The 20,537-nt window shown below is 40.2% G+C and overlaps 1 protein-coding gene across 4 annotated transcripts in view; it reads right to left on the bottom strand.

Annotated features, from left to right (window-relative positions):
* Positions 1–148: 148 nt before the first annotated feature.
* The window catches only part of LOC140463841 (uncharacterized), a 56,490-nt gene continuing 36,101 nt past the window's right edge, over positions 149–20,537 (bottom strand). For all 4 annotated transcript variants that reach the window (XM_072558234.1, XM_072558236.1, XM_072558235.1 and 1 more), the window contains exons 5-6: positions 10,789–10,861; positions 149–5,159 (exon numbers count right to left, since the gene is read on the bottom strand). In XM_072558234.1, the coding sequence (XP_072414335.1) occupies positions 10,820–10,861 (42 nt within the window). In that variant the 3' untranslated portion in view covers positions 149–5,159; positions 10,789–10,819. The remainder of the gene's footprint in view (positions 5,160–10,788; positions 10,862–20,537) is intronic.

Below are 20,537 nucleotides of genomic sequence, written 5' to 3'. Positions count from 1 at the left end.
ATTTTTGTGTAACACAGGATTGCATAGGGACTACAGAATATCGACAGATTGAAGGACTGAGTGACCTACTCTGGTGTGATACAGCTAATAAGTTCATATATATGCACCTAATACAGTTGCTTTACACATGAAGGAAAGTTCACAAGAATTATTTCCAAAACTTGTTCATTTTTATTTATGGAAAGAAATGTACAGAAATGACATGAGACACCACTTGAATTTAAAAATAAAATACAACAAGCACATAAAACTCTTGCAGCCTAAATTTAAAGGAAGTTTATTTTATATATATATATATAAAAAAAGTCGCAGTTCAGCTTGAAGAAAATGTAGCCGGTGTAAAGAAAAACAAATAAAAGCAGTAAACTGCAGCCCACAAGCCAAGCACTTTTCACCAAACTCCGAGAGAACAAGAGGCTGCACCCTGGGGTTAAACATCTGCCCAATTTGCAGTGAATGCTGGTAAACAAGGGGAGCAACCTTCATTACGAGGTTCTTGCTGCTAATTACTGGCTCAGCCTCTTGTGAGTTGATGCAAGATGTGGAGCTGCCTTTGCCCTTTCTGGTCATACGCAGCAATAGCCAGTTTCATTACATTAAAGGATGCTGACTAGTACAACAGCTCTATTCATAGCTTCAGCACAGTTCATCTTCATTTGTGATTTTACCCATCTCGATCAGGCACGATTGTAGGAACCCAACAGTATCTAGCTGGGTGTAAGCCTTCATAAAACATCTCTATCCAACAACCTTGCAAAGAGGCCAGCCCAAATGATAAGCACAGTTGAACAACTGCAGCATTGGTAGTGTAGGAGTAATGTGAAGTAATCATTTTTATACCAATGGACCACTGCAAGTCTAAGTTTTAAAATTAGGAATGAGAGAAGAAAGGGTAAAGATAGGACACAGACAGTTTCAGATTCAGCCTCAGTTTGGGGCAAATGAACACTTTCTGCACCAGTTTCTAGTCAAGAGCAAAATGGAGGAAAAGGTCAATCTGTTGCCATTGTATTTTGGGTTGACAACTTGGTGCACACTGAAGGACAGCTCTGTCCAAATCACTAGCTAGTTACAACCCTACCACGGTCATGCTGGTTAAAGAGAAAAGGACAACATTCAAAATTGAAACTGGCATCCAGCCTTGAGAGAGTTACTATAAAACACATTTATTTTTGCATCAAGTACAGATACCAGAAAATATCAGCTGCTAGCTAATACTTGTCAAAAGTGACACAAACTAAGGTTACCTTGATGTACATTTTAAAGAGAAATGTCACAGGTCTTTTGTTGTTGTAAGGCTATCCCAGCTAACATTAAGAAATATGGTCTGTTACTTGCATAGCTAATATTTAGCCAGAATACAGTAGAAGAGGCAGCAATGCTACATTTCCTGTTAAACCTGCTCCAATTAAATACTCTGGCTCAATCCTTGACTTGTTCAGGTTATTGTGGCGTAAAAGAGACTCCACTCTCTGTGGTATCTATTATTCTGTAACTAGCCCCAAAAATGAGAATTAGGAATGAAACAGGACAGCCTGTGGCTGAATAACATCTACTGAGTGAGAAGATGAACCATAGAGATCCCAATCAATGTTGTGTTATTTGGACAGGGGATGGCAATCAGCTTTCCTTGGTCTAGGGAAAAGGAACATTTGCCCAGATTCAAAGTCCTGGTCACTATCTAGACACTCCTAGTTGGCAAGCATGGATTGAAATGAGAAAAGAATCAAGCTCAGGTGGGGTATAGACAGGTCCCTGCAATATATCTTCACTGTAGCTCATTCAAAGAGCAAATCTATTGCACGGTAATAAAAATTACAATAATGAAATAATTAAAATAATTATAATTATGTAAAAGTAGAGCCCAGAAAGTGTGACACCATTTGTCACCCAACTTCAGAGACCACAGAACAGGGAAAAGGGCAGAACATCAATTAAAAAAAACTTAAGCAAACGAAACAAAAATGAACAAACTCCTTTTTAATTTTTGTCCTTCATATTTACAAACTCTTTAGAAACAATTAAATCACATCAGCTAGCTTCTAAAGTTTGACCATCTTAAGACTTCTAACAAAGCTAAAGGCAGTAAGATAACCATAATGATCTTTCAGTAAACCAACTAAACTTGCAAACCACAGTCCTTTACAATGATCTAATGTCACAGTAATCTAATATGCTGAAAGTGCATTTGCTCAAAAAAATGGCTGATTCCTTGTATAGGCAGACATCTGAATGGTTATACAGCTCCAGTGAACTTCTTAGTCTTTGCAGAGAAGCTGTTCAGAGTTAGATATGTTTTTGTTTCCCTCTTGGCTTTTTCAGTTCACATCTTGGATAGTGAACTTTTGTTTGTCCAGCTGTCCAAAATGTCATATCAAGCTTTGTAACATTTCACCTTTTTGCCTTCCCAACAAAATGTTCAAAGGCCACAAAACTTGCTCAACTTAGCGTGTGACTGGCAAAAAACAATGGCCCAAACTCAGAGTTAAACTCTTCAGCAAAGTTGTAATCACTGGATTACCAGAATGATACTTCTTTTTCTCTCCATCTCAAATTGCATCTCCCTCATTTTCCTGAAGTATTCAATGTTGGCCATCGGTTTCACAGGAACTATTTACCCAGTACACATGCTACGTGTAATGTAAATGAATGTCAACAAGCTAATTGACAATTGAACATATGCATCCCCAACTGGACAGTGATTAAGTGTGAGAACCATGACCAATTCCTTTCCCTGCTTTAGCATCACGCCCTTGAATTCTGAATCGGATGGAATTAGCTCAGTCAGCACCTAATGCAAGTCCAGCCGGAAACTTTCTTCGAGATGTTTGGCTCATGTTGCAGACACAGTGAAGAGAAGTATATTGAGGTAACCCTAAATCTCTGCAGCAAACAAAAGTAATCCAAAAGGTTCAGCAATAAGTGCCCTTTTCCTCAGTCAGGTTCTCATATTTTTGTGGATTGTGACTTGAGCAACCAACAAAGCAGGAAGTTTTTCCAAACTTCACATCTGTTCTGCTTTCCAAGAGGCTATCAGCAGTGCTTCGTTATGCAGACGATTCAAATATTGAATAATTGAATGGGACTTGCCAGTTTTAGGAAAGTTTGATAAAACTTCATCCAACATTGTAAATATTGAGGACAAACTAATTTTTTTCAAAATCAGAAAAAAATCAGATGAACCAAAGTACAAAAATGTAAACACTCTGCAGGATCATCAATATTTAGCAAGGTTTGGGAACAGTGTTTTAAAGCTGTATTTGAGACTGGCCTGGCTGCCTAGTTTAATCTGCACACTGGGATCTCCAGACAGAGGAGCTGGGATCTGACTGGTTTCATGCATCTTAATTAAGGATTTCTGAGAAGGCAACTGTAATAACTCTTGCAAGAGAGCTCAACCCAACTGAGCTTTATTTGTGCTGTATAAGTCATTGTGTAAGGAGAGTACATGAAATTTAAGGGATTTAAGAAGTTTAAAGTATGGTTAATTTTAAAAATAAATAGATTTATATATATCTCTATATATAATGATAAAAGTGGTATCTGCACTGTAGAGCTCCCTTAGCTGGGTTATACACTTTTATTTAAAAGACACAAAATAACTACACAATTCTCCTAACCGAGGTATTAAATAGAACAAAATCTACATCACGCTCCTCCTTCAGGGCACAACTAAACTAGGGGCTTAAGGCCAAGTGAGCAGAACTCAATGTTTGTTGCCCTTACTCAAGCCACACAGTAATGGTTTTTAAATTGTAATTTTTTATTACATTTAGATTGTTAGAGCCATCTTTAACCAGAGCAGACTCACCAACTCACACACATTTGGATTGTTAGAGCCATCTTTAACCAGAGCAGGCTCACCAACTCACACACATTTAGATTGTTAGAGCCATCTTTAACCAGAGCAGGCTCACCAACTCACACACATTTGCAGTGGATAGTGACCATTCAATTCCGCAATAAAAACGTGGTCAGGAGTCGACTTTTTGTTTTAAAATACATGAAACAATGCAGTTTAAAAGAACCATAGCTTCTCAAATGATTATCAAAGCCAATAAGTATTAAAAGAAGCTGGAATTGAAAAATCAGAACAGTATAACAGATCTCACTCTTGAGAAGAGGCCAAAAAAAATCAAGGCTGTCATTTAGAGTTTTTTTCAAAAAGTCCTGTCATACAAGTAACCTTTTGGGGAATAGTTACAGGAGCAAAGGGGCAAATTTTGCATTAGACTATTTTGGGGCAAATCACAAATTACAATCAACAAAAAAACCATTTTACAGGGTCACCTGTAACAATGGAAAAAAATGATCACATTAAGCAAATCACTCTGACCTCTTTCATTCTGTGAGTAAAACAGCATGTTCTTTGTTTCCAATGAGCATTTCCAAAGGATTTTAATGTGAAGTCGTAGTTTTGTTCTGATCTATCCACACTGCACCCAGCAGTATTCATTTGACATGGACAACTAACTGAAGACTGACCATCAGCAGGAGAATGATACTACTGTACTGCACTCAAGGCTAACTAAATAACAGGCCACAGCTTTCAAGGGCACAAAGAAACTCAGGTGCTGATGCTTTGAGTTAAGTGCTGACTATTACAGCATCACTATGCATGCTTGAAAATTACAGTGCACTACAATGTGTGGAGATCAAATGACTAGAAACAGGACCTTTGGTGATTTTAACCCTGACATTTCACACAGAAGCACCATTAAGATGGTGATGGTATTGTACTGCATATTTAGATCACTTCCTGTTCTTGTGGCAGCTCTGAATGCACAACCCAATCAATTCTATGTTCATGACGTTTGTCTATAACATATATACACAAACTATTGCTGCTCACTCTGAAAAATTAGTGAATGTTTTTAAACGGTGGTGTAACATTTACAGACAATACAGAGAAACACACCCTCCCCATCACCGCCACAGAATAGCTTTGTTAATATTAGGGGAAAATAATCTTCTTAATAATGACAGAACGCCTTGGACATATGTGAACATAAACTGATTCTACTTAACCAACAAGCAAATAAAGAGCATGGGAGACCACAGTGCTTTCTTTCTTTATCTTCAATTTACTGCATTGTAAAGGCTGACTCTCTCTTTCTTTCTTTCTCTCTCTCCAAACATCATGTCCATCTCCAGGGAATCTGTGAAGAGGAGAAACTCAAATGAATATTAATATTGTTCATAATATTACAAGAGAAAATTGACAACTGAAGCCAGTTTGTTTTAACTGCATGCCTATATTTTCAACAATGACATAAAAGCAGACACTGGTGATTCAATGTATAAACTGCAAGTGCTGGAGAAGCTCAACAAGTCTGGCAATATCATGTCAGTGAAATTGTTACTATAACGAGTCCAATATGACTCTTTTTCTGAACACAAAGATTAGATTATCTCTCTGCAGTTTCCCCAATATTTTTGCTTGTATTTACAACAACGACGATAAGCTATGAGCTTCTCAACTCTATTCTCCTGCCTCTTCCCATAACCTTCGATCTCCTTACCAATGAAGAACCTATCTATCTCTGGCTTAAAAACATCCAATTACTTGGCCTTCACAGCAAACTACAGCAATGAATTCCACAGATCCACCATCCTCTGGCTGAAGAAATTCCTCATCTCAGTTCTAAAAGGACCATTTCTTCAACCCGAGGCTGTGCCCTGGGGTCCTAGTCTCTCCTACAGTTGGAAACATTTGCTCCACTTTCACTCTATCCAGGCCCCTCAGTTTTCTCTAAGTTCCAAAAAAATCCCTCCTTGCTCCAAGTACAGACTCAGCCCTCAACTATTGCTCATATGACAAGTACTTCAATGCCAGGATCATTCCTGTGAATCTCTTCTGGGCCCCCTGTAACACCAGCACATCCATCCTTAGACATGGGATCCAAAACTACTTAAAACTTTCCAAATACAATCTGACCAGAGCCTTATATAGCCTCAATAGCACAAACTCTTGCATTCCAGCCCTCTTGAAATGAATGCTAACATTGCATGTACATTCCTAATTGCTAAGTGAACCTATATGCTGCAAGGTTTGTAGCACAGGTTGAGGTTTAGGGTGTAGGTTTGCTCGCTGAGCTGTAGGCTTGATATCCAGACATTTCATTACCTGGCTAGGTAACATCATCAGTGGCGACCTCCAAGTGAAGCCATGAATGTTTGAGAAAACAGGTACTGCCAAAATGTCCCCAATACAAACTGCAGGCTTCACTTGGAGGTTGCCACTGATGATGTTACCTAGCCAGGTAATGAAACATCTGGATATCAAACCTACAGCTCAGCGAGCAAACCTACACCCTGAACCTATATGCGGATTTTAAAAGAATCCTAAACTAGGATCCCTAAGTCCCTTTTAACTTTCTGACTAACATCATTGGCTGCAAAACACTTTGGGACTTCCTAAGTACATAAAAAAAAACCACGTAAATGTACAATTTTCTTCTCTTGCCTTTTCTGCACTCAAAGAAGAATGAACATTACAGCACAGGAACAGACCCTCTGACCCACCAAGACTGCACCAACACAGGATGTCTTTCTAAACTAAAAACCTTTTGCCTTTACACAGTCCATAACCCTCTATTTCCTGCCTATTCATGTAAATGCAAAGCCTCTTAAACATGACTATTATATTTGTTTCTATGACCTCCTCCTGCAGCACAATCCAGGCACTTAGCACCTTCTGTGTAAAACAACAGGTCTCTCCCATCTCCTTTAAAAACTTACCCCTTTTACCTTCAATTTACATCCCCTAGTTATTGACATTGCTACCCTGGGTAAAAGACTCTGATTATCCATTCTTTTATTGAAAACTTCTATCAGATCACCCCTCAGCCCGCAATGTTCAAATGAAAACAAATCAAGTTTGCCCAATCTCTCCTTATAGCTAATACCTTCCAAACCAGGCAACATCCTTGCAAACCATTTCTGTACCCTCTCCACAGCTTTCTGATAGTGTGTTGGTCAAATGTAACCTAAGTAAAGGTCTATACAGCTGCAAAATGACGTGCCAATTTTTATACTCTATGCCCCAACTGATGAAGGCAAGAATGCCATATGCCTTCTTGACTACCTTATTTACTTGTGCTGCCACTTTCAGTGAACTGTGGACCTTCATGCCTTGATCTCTATGTTAATGCTACTAAGGGTTCTGCCATTTACTGTATAATTTCATACAGCATTAGATATTCCAAAATGCACCACTTCACATTTGTCCAGATTAAATTCAATTTGCCAGTTCTCTGCCCAAGCTTTATCCTGTTGTATCCTCTGGCAATCTTCCTTCACTATCTGCAGTTCCTCTAATCTTTTTGGCATCACAAACTGATTAGACCCCTTACATTTGCCTCCAAATCAGTTATATATATATTACGAACAACTAGAGTCCCAGTAGTGATCCCTGCGGAACACAATTGGCCACAGATCTCCAGTCAGAAAAGCACCTTTCCACCGCTACTCACCGTTTTCTATGATCAAACCTATTCTGTATCCATCTTACCAACGGATCCTACGCGACTTCACCTTTGGTATCAGCCTGCCATAAGGGACCTTATCAAAGGGCTTGCTAAGGTCCATGTAGACAACATCCATTATCCTGCACTCAATCATTTCTGGCTAGACCTCTGGCCTCTCTACTGTGACTAAACAGGATGCAAAGATTTCAGACAAGGCCTCTCAATTTCCTCACCTGCTTCCATCAGTATTCTGGGATAGATCCCATCAAATCCTGGGACTTTCTACCTTCATGCTTTTCAAACTACCCAACACCTTTTTACATTGACATTCTCTACAGTATCAACATAACACTCTCTAAGACTCACCATCCACAATGTCCTTCTTCTTAGTGACCACCAATGCAAAGCATCTGTTAAGATGCTCACCCATTTCCTCCAGCTCCAACATAAATTCCTTCCTTTGTCCTTGAATGGACCTATGCTTTCCCTAGCTACCCTCTTGCTCCTTAAAATGTCTTGAGGTTCCTTTAATCCTCTTTACTAAGGACATTTCATGCCACCTTTTAGCCTTTCTAACCCCTTGTTTGAGTCCTCTTCTAATTTCTTTACATTCCTCAAGGGCTCGATCTGTCTTCAGTTTCCTAAATCTTCTGTATGCCTCCTTTTTTTCTTTTTAGCTAAGCTCTCAATTTCTCGTTATCCAAGGTTTCCAAAGCTTGGCATCCTTATCCTTCATTTTCACAGGAACATGGTCATCCTGAACTCTGATCAACTGGTCTTCAGATGATTCCCACATGCCAGATGTGGATTTAAACAGCTGCCCCCAATCTACATGCTCCAGTTCCTGTCTATGTTGTGGTAACATCGCCCCCCACCACTACACTCCCCCTCCACCCACCCCCACCCCTGTTTAGCACTTTCACCCAAGGACTACTCTTATACTCAAACATTAATCATTTAAAATCTAAAGAATTATGGTCACTGTGCACAAAATAGTACCTCACCGAAACTTCAATCATACCAGGTCTAGTATGGTCTCTTCCCTAGTTCGACTATTTACAAATTGCTTCAAAAACCCTGTTGGACACACCTAACAAATTCACCGCATCTGAGCCCCTGGCACTAAGGGAGTCCTCGTCAATTTAGGAAGAATTTGTTTTTACATTTTTCCATAATCTATCCACATACCGGTTTCTCTATTTCCTGCTGGCTGTTGGGAGGCCTGCAGTACAGTCCTATCAAAGCGACTGCACCCTTCCTATTCCTGGCCTCTACCCATATGGCCTTGTTGAATGAACCCTCCAGTATGTCCTCCCTCACTATAGCTGTAATATTCTTTCTAATTAGTAAGAAGCTTTTCGTACCAATTTCATAAATTGAGATGTTTTTCCATTTGGCCTATGGCTTAATGGAGTATTACAGTGGAATACTGCACAAGATTTATCAAACTCTCTTCATTCACGAACATATTTAAGGTGGTAGTGTCTATACACACACATTACCATTTAAAATGAGAAAAGGCACAGAACTTGATTTGAAACAGATTGTAATACTGAAACCTATAATACAATTGTCAATTCAGTGACACTAGGACTGGACTGTAGTAGTTTCCCTGTTCCACAGCAGTATTTTGAATCATGCCCACTTCTACAAACAATTATATTTTAAAAATAAAAATAGTCTCTGTTTCAGGGCTTGGCATCGCAGGGCACAAATCATTCTTTCACAGGATGTGGTTGACAAGGTCAGAACTTTCTATTCATGCTTAACTATCCTCATGAAGGTAGTGGTGATTTGCTTATTTGAACAGGTATACAATAAGATGTTACAGGTCTTCAGCTACACAATCTATATATATGAAAATGATTATTTCCATCAAACTAGCAAAGATTTCTACAATTTTCAGTGTGAACTAACAAACTAACATTCATTAGGGATCCAAGTCTCTACTGTTCAGCATAACAACTCACAGTGGATTTATTATGCTCCCCCTCACTCATTTTCCCCTCTCGGATTGCGCACAATCCTGACCTAGATTAGGGAAGTAATCGACTCCCAATTCAGCATTGAAGCCAGCTTTTAAAATATCATAATTTGAGTTGGGATTTCTAGTGACCAATTTCTTTAAGTGCCTCCTAATGTTTATGCCCCTAAATTTGGCACTTTTAGCCCAGCAACTGACAAATCCTCACCTTTTGGAATTGGAATTACAATGGCACCAATGCAAAACAGCTTTCATTCAGCTGTAAACCCATAGAAAGAGGGGGGGCAAAAATGACTTGAGATTACTTTTACTTTACTCACTAACCTTGATTAATTCCCAGTTCTGCAATGATAATCTTTTAATCAAAAACATTGTTATTGTTCAAAGCACAACCATTCATGTGAACCTGAATCCTTGCCCCATTGTTCAATACCTAGAGCTTTTATGTGGATCTAATTCCTCCTGACTGAAGGAGCTCAATACAGAGAGCATCTGACAGACTGCCTGGACTCGATGACTATAACTGGGATGCCTGAGCAAAAAAATACAAAGAATTTCATTTGTCATATTTCACTGTTAACCAAAATCAATAACGGCCAAACTCTATTCATTAAACAACTGTCAAATTTTATTTTTCTTGAACTAAAAACAAATTTGATATAAATCAGGTGAAGTCAGAAGTGACTCTAATCAGGCAAAAAAATCAAGTAAAAATAACATCAACTATCTCCCAAAAGACAGTGTTAAAACACACGGAGTACACTATAGCATCTCCTTGCCTACCGATCTTCACCTTGCCTCCCACAGACAGCAATGCACTAGTCTTTTCTTAAGATATGCCTGTGTAGGAAGGATGCTCCCTGTGCTGAACAGAATTGCGGCATACTAATGTTTCCAAGCTTTTACCTAACTTTGGGATTCACCTTTGGGGGCTTTTATTGGTGGAAATCCAGAGATTCATTGACAAGAGTTGAAGAATGGGATGCAGGAAAAGCACAGCCGGTCAGGCAGCGTCCGAGGAGCTGGACTGTCGATGTTTCAAGCATAAGCTCTTCATCAGCCTGACCTGCTGTGCTTTTCCAGCACCACACTCTTCGACTCTGATCTCCAGCATCCGCAATCCTCACTTTCTCCTAGTTTATTGACAAGAGTCTGGGAAAACTAACTTCACTAATTGCCATGACCGCTACACAAACAAATCTGTTGCATAAAGTGTAACAGTCAAGCATGATTCACTAGTTATAAATGTTGTACTTTCAAGCCAGCACTGCTGCCACATGAGTAACAGGATTTTGTGTGAAATTAATGATTTAGTTACAGACTGATTTGACTTACAGTTCAGTAGACTTGAACCTCAGTATCACTGTCACCTGCTTTCTCCCTTCGCTGATACTTTCAGAGCTTTGTCCTTATAAGTGAGCAAAGAAAACAGTTAAACAAAACATAATAGAAAGCAAATAAACACAGCTCACAGCCTGTTCCCCAAAAAATACTTCCTTCAGATTCTGATTAATTTTGGTTTAATTATAAAAGCTACTGTTTCCCAATGGGTTGAATCAGGATATTGCATAAAATATTTGCACAGCATATTTGCACTTAGAAGGGCATAGTCTTCACAACAAATTACTCTTTTTGGTGCTGGTTTGCTGCTATGAGCAGAGAATGGAATACTTTTGGCACATGCCACACCATCGATATATGCAGAAAAAAACAGTGCCCTCTGCCTAAAGTTTGTTCATCAACTCCTCAGGAAAGCATAACTTAGTAATTTGTCACTGATTATTCACATACTCATCACAGCAAAGGAGGCCACTTGGCCCATCAATCCTTGTTAACTCTCTGTAGAGGAATGTGATCTGTCTCATTTTCCTGCACAGTCCTGTGAATTTATTCTCAAGTATCCCTCCAATATCATTTTTAACTCATTAACTTTTTCTGCTTTCATCACCCTTACAGGCAGCAAAATATTCACATTCGTCCTGCATCCCTTAGCCAAACCTTCAATACCTGATCCTTGCACCATCTGCTACTGGGAAGAGGCTTCGTCTTTCTTTGGCTCATTTATTAAATCTGTCATAATGTAGTGCAAGGGTACAACATTTCCCCTCAGTCTTTGCTCAAAGTGGAACAATGCCAGTTTCTCTAACATCATCCACATTAATATATCTTGGAAATATATTTATGCTAATATGTGGCCATTATGGAGCAATGGTTTTCTTTGAGATTAATACAATTTATTATTGTTCGTTCTTGAGATAGGGGTATCGATTCCAAGACTAATCACTTTTGTACATCCAGAGAAGAAACTGACTTCCAATGTACTTACAACGGCACTTCCAAAATCCTAAAAGTCAGACCATCAGCACTCCATTCATCACTATATTTCTGTAGCTATCACCCTGGTATTGTTATTCTCATCTGCCCTCAAATCCAAAGGATACAGCCTTGAATGGATATGGTGCCCAACGTATTAAGCTATACCTGACTGGATTGCAATGTTCTACAGCTGCATGTTGTATCTTTCAAAACTGTGCATTCCTTCAAGTTGTTCGTGGAATGCAAAGATAATCCCCCAACCTCTCCTGAACAAATACCTTTCTTTACTCAACACCACCTTCTGTCTTCTGAGCCATCACCTCCAAAAACAAGCTCATTAATTTCTTTTAAATCACTCAGGGTAAGATCTTCCTTTTCACTGCCTGTGTGACTTCCCTCCTTTCCCCTACCTTCTGGGATCAAACTTCCTCTAAAAGGATCCAATCTCATACCTCCCCATCCTAACTCTAAAATTTTCATCATTCTTGAAATTACCTCCCGTAATGCCCTCTCATGCTCCCTCACTCTTATTTCCATTTAACTGCTAACACACTTGCTAGCCCCCACTTTAGCTAATCAGGTTAAATGCTCTCTTGCCCCTCAGGTACGTTTGCTCTTCTGTTCAGTTATCACCCCTTCCTCAAGAGTAAACCCCCAATCCTTTACCATGGCAAACAATCATACTGTTTCCAGTCGCCACACTTCACAAATCCTTCTCCCATCTTTGCCTAGAACTCCACTTCTGATTTTCTCCAAAAAGCTTCTGTCCTTGTCCAAGTATTAAAACAGCTCCTAGCAAAGACACAAATGACACCTGACATGTCTGTGGTAATCCATCTTTCCTTGACCTTCTCTGCCTGTGACTTGGACATGGCTGAGCACAACATTCTCCAATGCTTTTCCACTCTCATTCAGCTGGATAGCACTACACTCGTCACTGGATGTTCACCTGCAATGGTTTCTTCTTCCACTCCCGCACAATTACCTCTGGTTTGTCAAAGGGATTATTGTTGGCTTCCCCCCATTTCTCATCTATAAGCTTCTCCATACAACATTAATCAAAAATATATCTACACTCTCAAATCGTTCACCACCATACTAATTCGACTGTTTGTTCAATTTCAAGAACTGGATGAACTGATAACATCAAAGCCATTGCCTTCGGCTGTTTCCACAACTCGTTTCTTTACCGACTCCATCCTTCTCCTTGACAACCGTCTGAGATTGAAACAGTCTGTTCACAACTTTGATGTCATATTGACCCCAAGCTGTGCATCTGACAATACATCCATGCCACCACAAAGACCATCACCTTCGTAAAACACTGTCCTACTCATGCCCTATCTCAAATATACCTTTTGTTATCTTAAGGTAGTGCTAATTCCACCACACTCTTGATCAGTCTTCCACCATTTAACTTACAATAAATTTGAAGTCATCCAAAATTCCGTGGGTCATTTACTAACACATACTAACTCCCAACCAGACATCACACCTGTCCTTGCTGACCTACAATATGTCCAGATAAAACTGTACTTAGAATTAATACCCTATTCTTGTTTTCAAACACTTCTATGGCCTCTCCACTCTGTATTGCACTAAAGTCCAGGTCACAACCTTCAGAAATCTCTGTACTCCTCTCATTCTGGCCTTTTGTGCATCTTGATTTTAATCACACCTCCCACTATTGGCTATGCTTACACCAACAATGAAGGGCTTGTGCCCGAACCGTCGATTCTCCTGCTCCTCAGATGCTGCCTGACCTGCTATGCTTTTCCAGCACCAGACTCTCGACAATGACAACATATTGTCAACTGCACCTTTCCTTGGACTTTATTACTCTTGGCACATGATCCAGGATTTCACTGCAGTATTGTGTCAATAGTAGTGTCCTAGCCCAAACATCTTAAGCTGTGCCATCAATGACCACTCCATCATAAAGTCAGAAGGAGCAGTGTTTGTTGATGATTACATAATGTTCAGCACCATTTGTGCAACGCAAGTGCCTATGATTAATCATGGCCAACAAGAGAGAATCTAACAGTCTTTCCTTGATGGCATTATCAAAATGAATTCTTCACTGAAAATATCCTGGGAGATTACCGCTATCCATAACTGGAACAGCCTTATGAATGTTATAAATGCTATAAGAACAAGTCAGAGACTAAGAATACCAAGGTGGATACTTGCTTCTTGTTGGTCCACAAGGTACAAATTGTGTGTGAGATAGAATACCCTCTATTTGGTTGAATGGGTGCAACTCCGACACGATCAACATCATGTAGGGCAAGGCAGAACATTTTACTGGCATCCCATCCATCACCTTCAAAATTTATTCTCTTAACCCAAGTGATAGCAGCATAGACCTACAAAGATACACTGCAGAAACTCACCAAGGTTCCATCAACAGCACCATTAAAACCCTCGACCTCTGCCACCTAGAACACATGGGAGCACAACCAATTGCATGTTCCTCTCCAAGCCACCCAACATCCAGGCTTGAAAATAAACTACCATTCCTTCACCTCACTGGGTCAAAATCCTGCAATACCCCCGTTAACAGCACTGGGGGTATACCTGCACCCTTAGAACTACAGCGACTCACAAAGGCAGCTCGCCACCACCTTCTCCAGGGGGATTGCAAGTAATTAAGACAGCTAATGGAATTTTGTCCTTTATTACAAGAGGAATTGCATATAAATGCAAGGATCCATCAATTACACAGGGCACTGTGATGCCTCATCGCATATATTGTGTGTATTTTGGTCTCCTGATTTAAGGAAGAACATAAATGTGCTGGAGTTGATCCATTGGATGCTTACTACATTGATATCTAGAATGAGTTGGTTATCTTACAAGGATACCTTAGACAGACTGGGCTTGTTTCCAATGGAGTTTAGAAAAGAGTCGAGTTGATTGAATAAATAAAATAATGAATGGTTGCGAGGGGGTAGAAATTGAAAGGATGCTTCCTCTTGGGAGAGACTCCAGAACCAGGAGGCACTATTTAAAAGTTAGAGATGGAAATTATTTTTTTTCCTTTCAGAAGGCTGTGTGATTGCCTGCTTCATAAGGAGAGAGAGATGGGGCTACTGAACATTTTTAAGGCAGAGCAATATAGATTCTTATTTAGGTAAGGGAATCAAAGGTTAATGAGGTCGAACGGAATGAGGAATTTAAAACACAAGTGGATGAGCCATGATCTTAATGAATGGCAGAGCAGGCTCAAGGGGCTGAGTGGCTTCCTCTGCTCCTAATTCCATGTTTGTGTGAACGTCATAATTTGACTTGTTAAAAAACATCTCAATATGTGATGTCAAAACATTCATGAATAATTAGCCATTTTCTTTCAAAAAGTTTTTTTAATTATGTGTATCTGGAGGAAGATTCTTAGAAGTGCTGAAACAAAAACTTTTAAATTAACTTTAAATAATTATGACTTATGGCATGAATTGAAACAGTGCAAATTTGCTCCCCCTGAGAAAAGGCTGAATACATTAAAGCCCCTCATGCTAAGAATACTGCACAGAGGCATCACATGTCTTAAAGACCATTTTTTGAATGAATTTATGCACAAATATTTATATCATGTTTACCAGATTGATATCAGAATGACTGGGTTGCCTTATGAGGATATCTTAGACAGGATTAGAAAGGGAATAGGGATAACCCTGGGAATTACAGACCAGTCAGTATAATGTTGGTGGTGGGCAAATTATTGGAGATGATATTGAGATATGCAGAGATATCTTAGATCAGTTTTTAAAAATTGCAAATTATTATTTTTTTTTAAAAACAGATTTTCAATTTTATTATGCAAAATCTAACTCCTGTTGGAGCTTGAAAACCCACCATGTTTTTGTGGAACATTAATCCATAGGGAGCCATACTCTTGAATAAAAATTAGCATAAAGGCAGTGATTAATCACTGGAATAATTGTACATCACAGATGTCTTACGGTGACAAAGAGAGTTTACTGATAAATAATACCTTTCACATTCTCAGGACATCCCAATGAAGTGTAGTGCAGCCACTGTCATTAACTATGCAACTTCTGCATAGCAACAAAATCATAAACAGCAAATAAACAAAATCATTAGATAATCTGTTTTTGATGTTGTTACTTGGAGAAATGTTGGTTACAATAACAGGAATCCTCCATGCTCTCCTTTAATCTAATTTATGTCTATGGCAGACACGGCATTGAGTTAACTTTACATTTGGAACAGCATCTTAAACAATGTCGCACTCCTGCACTAAAGTGTCAGGTCATCATAAATCATATGTTTATGGTATGTTCGCAGGAAGAAAGTGTTAAAAACATTACAGGATTCATGGAGACAAGTCAGTTGCTATGCCAGGAATTGGGAGAATTGTTACGTTAGTTTTAAAACTGTTGCAACTTGATTTCACCGCAGAAGCATTCATAATGGTTTGGTCCTGTTTGTGAACATAGTACAGTACAGGCCCTTTGGCCCTTGATGTTATGCTGACCTTTATCCTACTCGAAGATCAAATTAACCTACATACCTTACATTTTACGGTCATCCATGTGCCTATCCAAGAGTTGTTTAAATGTCCCTCATATATCTGACTCTTACCACCAATTCTGGCAGTGCATTCCACCACACTGTGTAAAGAACCTACCTCTGACATCTCCCCTAAACCTTCCTCCAATCACCTTCATATTATGTCCCCTTATGTTAGCCATTTCCACCCTGGGAAAATGTCTCTGGCTGTCTATTCTATCTATGCCTCTCATTATCTTGTACACCTCTATCAAGTCACCTTTCATCCTTCTTCACTCCAGTGAGAAAAGCCCTAGTTCCCTCACTCTTTCTTCATAAGATATGCCCTCCAGTCCAGGCAGCATCCTGGCAAATCTCCTCTGCACCCTCTCTAAAGCTTCCACATCCTTCCTATAATGAGGCGACCAGAACTGAACATAATATTCCAAGTGTAGTCGAACCAAAGCTTTATAGAACTGCAGCATAACCTCAGCTCTTTAAGCTCAATCCTCCTGCAAATGAAAGCCAACACACCATCCACCTTCTTAACAACCATATCAACTTGGGTGGCAACTTTGAAGGGTCTATGGACAGGGAAACCAAGATCACTCTGTTCCTCCACACTCCCAAGAATCCTGCCTTTCACCCAGTAATTCAAAATGTATCACTTCACACTTTTCCAGGTTGAACTCCATCTACCACTTCTCAGCCCAGGTCTGCATCCTGTCAATGTCCAGTTGCAACCTAGGACAGCCTCCACGCTATCCACAATTCCACCAACCTTCACGTCATTGGCCAACTTACTATCCCACCCTTCCACTTCCTTATCCAAGTTATTTATATAAGAGCAGAGGTCCCAGAACAGATTCCTGCGGAACACCACTGGGCTGAATACTTCCCATCTACTACCACCCTCTGTCTTCTATGGGCCAGCCAATTCTGTATCCAGAAAGCCATATTTCCCTATCTCCCATGTCTCATTACTTTCTGAATGAGCCTACAATGGGGAACCTTATCAAATGTCTTGCTAAAATCCATATACACCACATCGACTGCTCTACCTTCATCAATGTGTTTCGTCACATCCTCAAAGAATTCAATAAGGCTTGTGAGACATGACCTGCCCATCACAAAGCCATGCTGATCATCTCTAATCAAGCTATGCTTTTCCAAATAATCATAAATCCTGTCTCTCAGAATTTTCCCACCACCAACAAATACCGATGGGTCTGTAATTCCCACAATTATCCCTACTCCCTTTCATGAACAAAGGAATAACACATGCCACCCTCCAATCATCACGTACTACTTCAGTGGACAGTGCGAATACAAAGATCAACACAAAAGGCGCAACAATCCCTTCCTTTGCTTCCTGTAGTAACCTTGGGTATATCCTAGCTGGCCCAGGTGACTTATCTATCCTCACAGTTTTCAAAATTTCCAGCACATCTTCATTTTTAATATAAGCCTGTTTCAAGCTGTCTTCACAAAAAGCAAGGTCCCTCTCACTACTGAATACTGAAACAAAGTATTAAGGACCTCCCCTACCACCTCAGACTTCTGGCACTATCCCTAATCGGTCCTACTCTCACTCTGGCCATCCTCTTGCTATGCACACAAGTGTAGAATGCCTTGGGGTTTTCCTTAATTCTAACCGCCAAGGCTTTTTCATACCCTCTTCTAGCTCTCCTAATTCCATTCTTCAGTTCTTTCCTGGCTACCTTGTAACTCTCTAGAGCCCTATTTGATCCTTGCTTCCTCAACCTGAAGCAAGGTTCCTTCTTCCTCCTGACTAGATGTTCCACAGACGTTCTTGTCATCCAAGGTTCCTTCACCCTTCCATCCCTTCCTTGCCTCAGTGGGACAAACCTATCCAGCACTCACAGCAAGTGCTCCCTAAACAACCTCCACATTTCCTGCCTGAGAGCACTGTCATTCCCTCTCCTCCAATTAAATACTTGCCCATACTGTCTGCTCTTATCCTTCTCCATGACTATAGTAAAGGTCAGGGAGTCGTGATCACTATCACCGAAATGCCCTCCCACAGAGAGATCTGACACCTGAGCTGGTTCATTGTCAACAACCAAATCCAATATGGCCTCCCCTCTAATTGACCTATTTACATACGGAGTTGAAAAGTGTGGGGGTGCTGGAATGGGTGCCCCAATGGATCCTTGCATATCCGTCGCAAATTCACCTGCACCTCCACACACATCATTTGCTGTATCCACTGCACCCAATGTGGTCTCCTCTACATTGGGGAGACAGGCCGCCTACTTGCGGAATATTTCAGTGAACACCTCTGGGACACCCGCACCAACCAACCCAACCGCCCCGTGACTGAACACTTTAACTCCCCCTCCCACTCCGCCAAGGATATGCAGGTCCTTGGCCATCTCTATTGCCAGACCCTGGCCACACGACACCGGGAGGAAGTGCGCCTCATCTTCCACCTAGGAACCCTCCAACCACATAGGATGAATGTAGATTTCTCCAGCTTCCTCATTTCCCCTCCCCCCCACCTTATCTCAGTTCCAACCCCCGGATTCAGCACCGCCCTCTTGACCTGCAATCATCTTCCTGACTTCTCCGCCCCACCCCCTCCTTCCACCTATTGTATTCCCAGTGCTCCTCCCCCAAACTCCCCCCACCTTTTATCTCAGCCCGCTTGGCACACCAGCCTCATTCCTGAAGAAGGGCTTATGACCAGAACGTCGATTCTCCTGCTCCTCGGATGCTGCCTGGCCTGCTGCGCTTCTCCAGCACCACACTTTTCAACTCTGGTCTCCAGCATCTGCAGTCCTCACTTTCTCCTATCTACATACTGAGTCAGGAATCCTTGCTGGACAAACCTGACAAAAATCTGTTCCACTCAAACTGTTTGCACTAAAGGAGGTTCCAATCAGTATTAAGGAGGTTGAAATCACCCATGACAACAACCCTGTTACTTCTGCACCTTTCCAAAATCTGCCTCCCAATCTGCACCTCATGTCCCTGTTGCTATTGGGAGGTCTATAGAAATTGCCCAATAATGTGACTGCTCCTTTCCTGTTTCTGACTTCCACCCATAATGACTCAGTAGAGAGTCAGAAGTGGTTTTTCCAGTTTTTGTTTTAGCATCCTAACCAACAAAATTTGTGCCAAATTCCTCCTTTAACACAGATTAAATGCCATTTGTTAGGGACAAATTAAATTAAAACTAGGTTAAAGTTTTTTAAAAATTAAAAAGTGTGACAGAAAACTATTTTAAACAAACTCAAGCACAGATTAGTCTTCCTTCCCTACAAAGAAAAAGCAACATCAATGAAGTCCATAGACAGGACTGCAGCTAGACTATATGCTAAGAACTATGTATAGCTTTGAAAGAACATTTCAAAGCAATGATTCAACACTTTGGTGACAAGATACAAATATCTGCAAACATGGAATTCTAGTTAAAACTGAAGTCTCACTGATGTTGATTTTAAGTGTTCTAAATAATCACAAGTTTCTTGGCATCAGGTACTGAACGACTGTATTCTGTGCAGACCAACAATATTGTTTGACTTGTGCAACAAAGAGTATTTAAAATTTTACATGAAAGTAATCTTTAATGATTTCAGTCTCAAATGTGCAATATATCTGTAAGTTTACAAGCATTTACCTGTATTGAGAAACAACTGTTTTATTTGGTACAATTTCCCTTCATCCAGAGGACAGACAATTGAATTCACAATTTGAACGATATCATTTACTTGAACTTAAATGTTCACACGTACACTGAAAATTATTCTACTACTATCTAATGCTACAGAATTAGAACAACAAGACGTGCTAATTGCAATAATTACCAGACACAATCTGGTTAAGAGACACAGGGCCAAATGTTTCCCATTTTCAGTTAAGGATTTGTTGAGCAAGATTCGGAGCACTCTGCCCATTATGGCACAGACAGACTTTTCCCCTGCAATCTACCATCATCATATCATGAATTATGCAAAAGGGTTCTTGATGCCTTTTCAGGAAAATGCACTTGCCATTGCTGGGACTTCAGCTTTCATGCCTTTGGCACCATATCTAAAGCCCAGATGCACAGTACTTCAGATGCTGCAAGCCAGGAACTGGACCAAACAACCGAGATGCTTGACAATTACTACTAAACATATGGTCCATGGGAACAGAAAGCTCACTCTCCATCATGGACAGGGACTCAATGTGTTGGTGAATTGGTAGTGGGGAGAAGGGCTTTATTTTTCAGTCGACTGTTACAGGAAGTCATG

This window comes from Chiloscyllium punctatum, chromosome 39 (genome assembly GCF_047496795.1).
Source record: "Chiloscyllium punctatum isolate Juve2018m chromosome 39, sChiPun1.3, whole genome shotgun sequence".
NCBI lineage: Eukaryota > Metazoa > Chordata > Chondrichthyes > Orectolobiformes > Hemiscylliidae > Chiloscyllium > Chiloscyllium punctatum.
The sequence above is the reverse complement of the archived record's forward strand: the minus strand, read 5'-3'. Positions and strand labels throughout refer to the sequence as shown.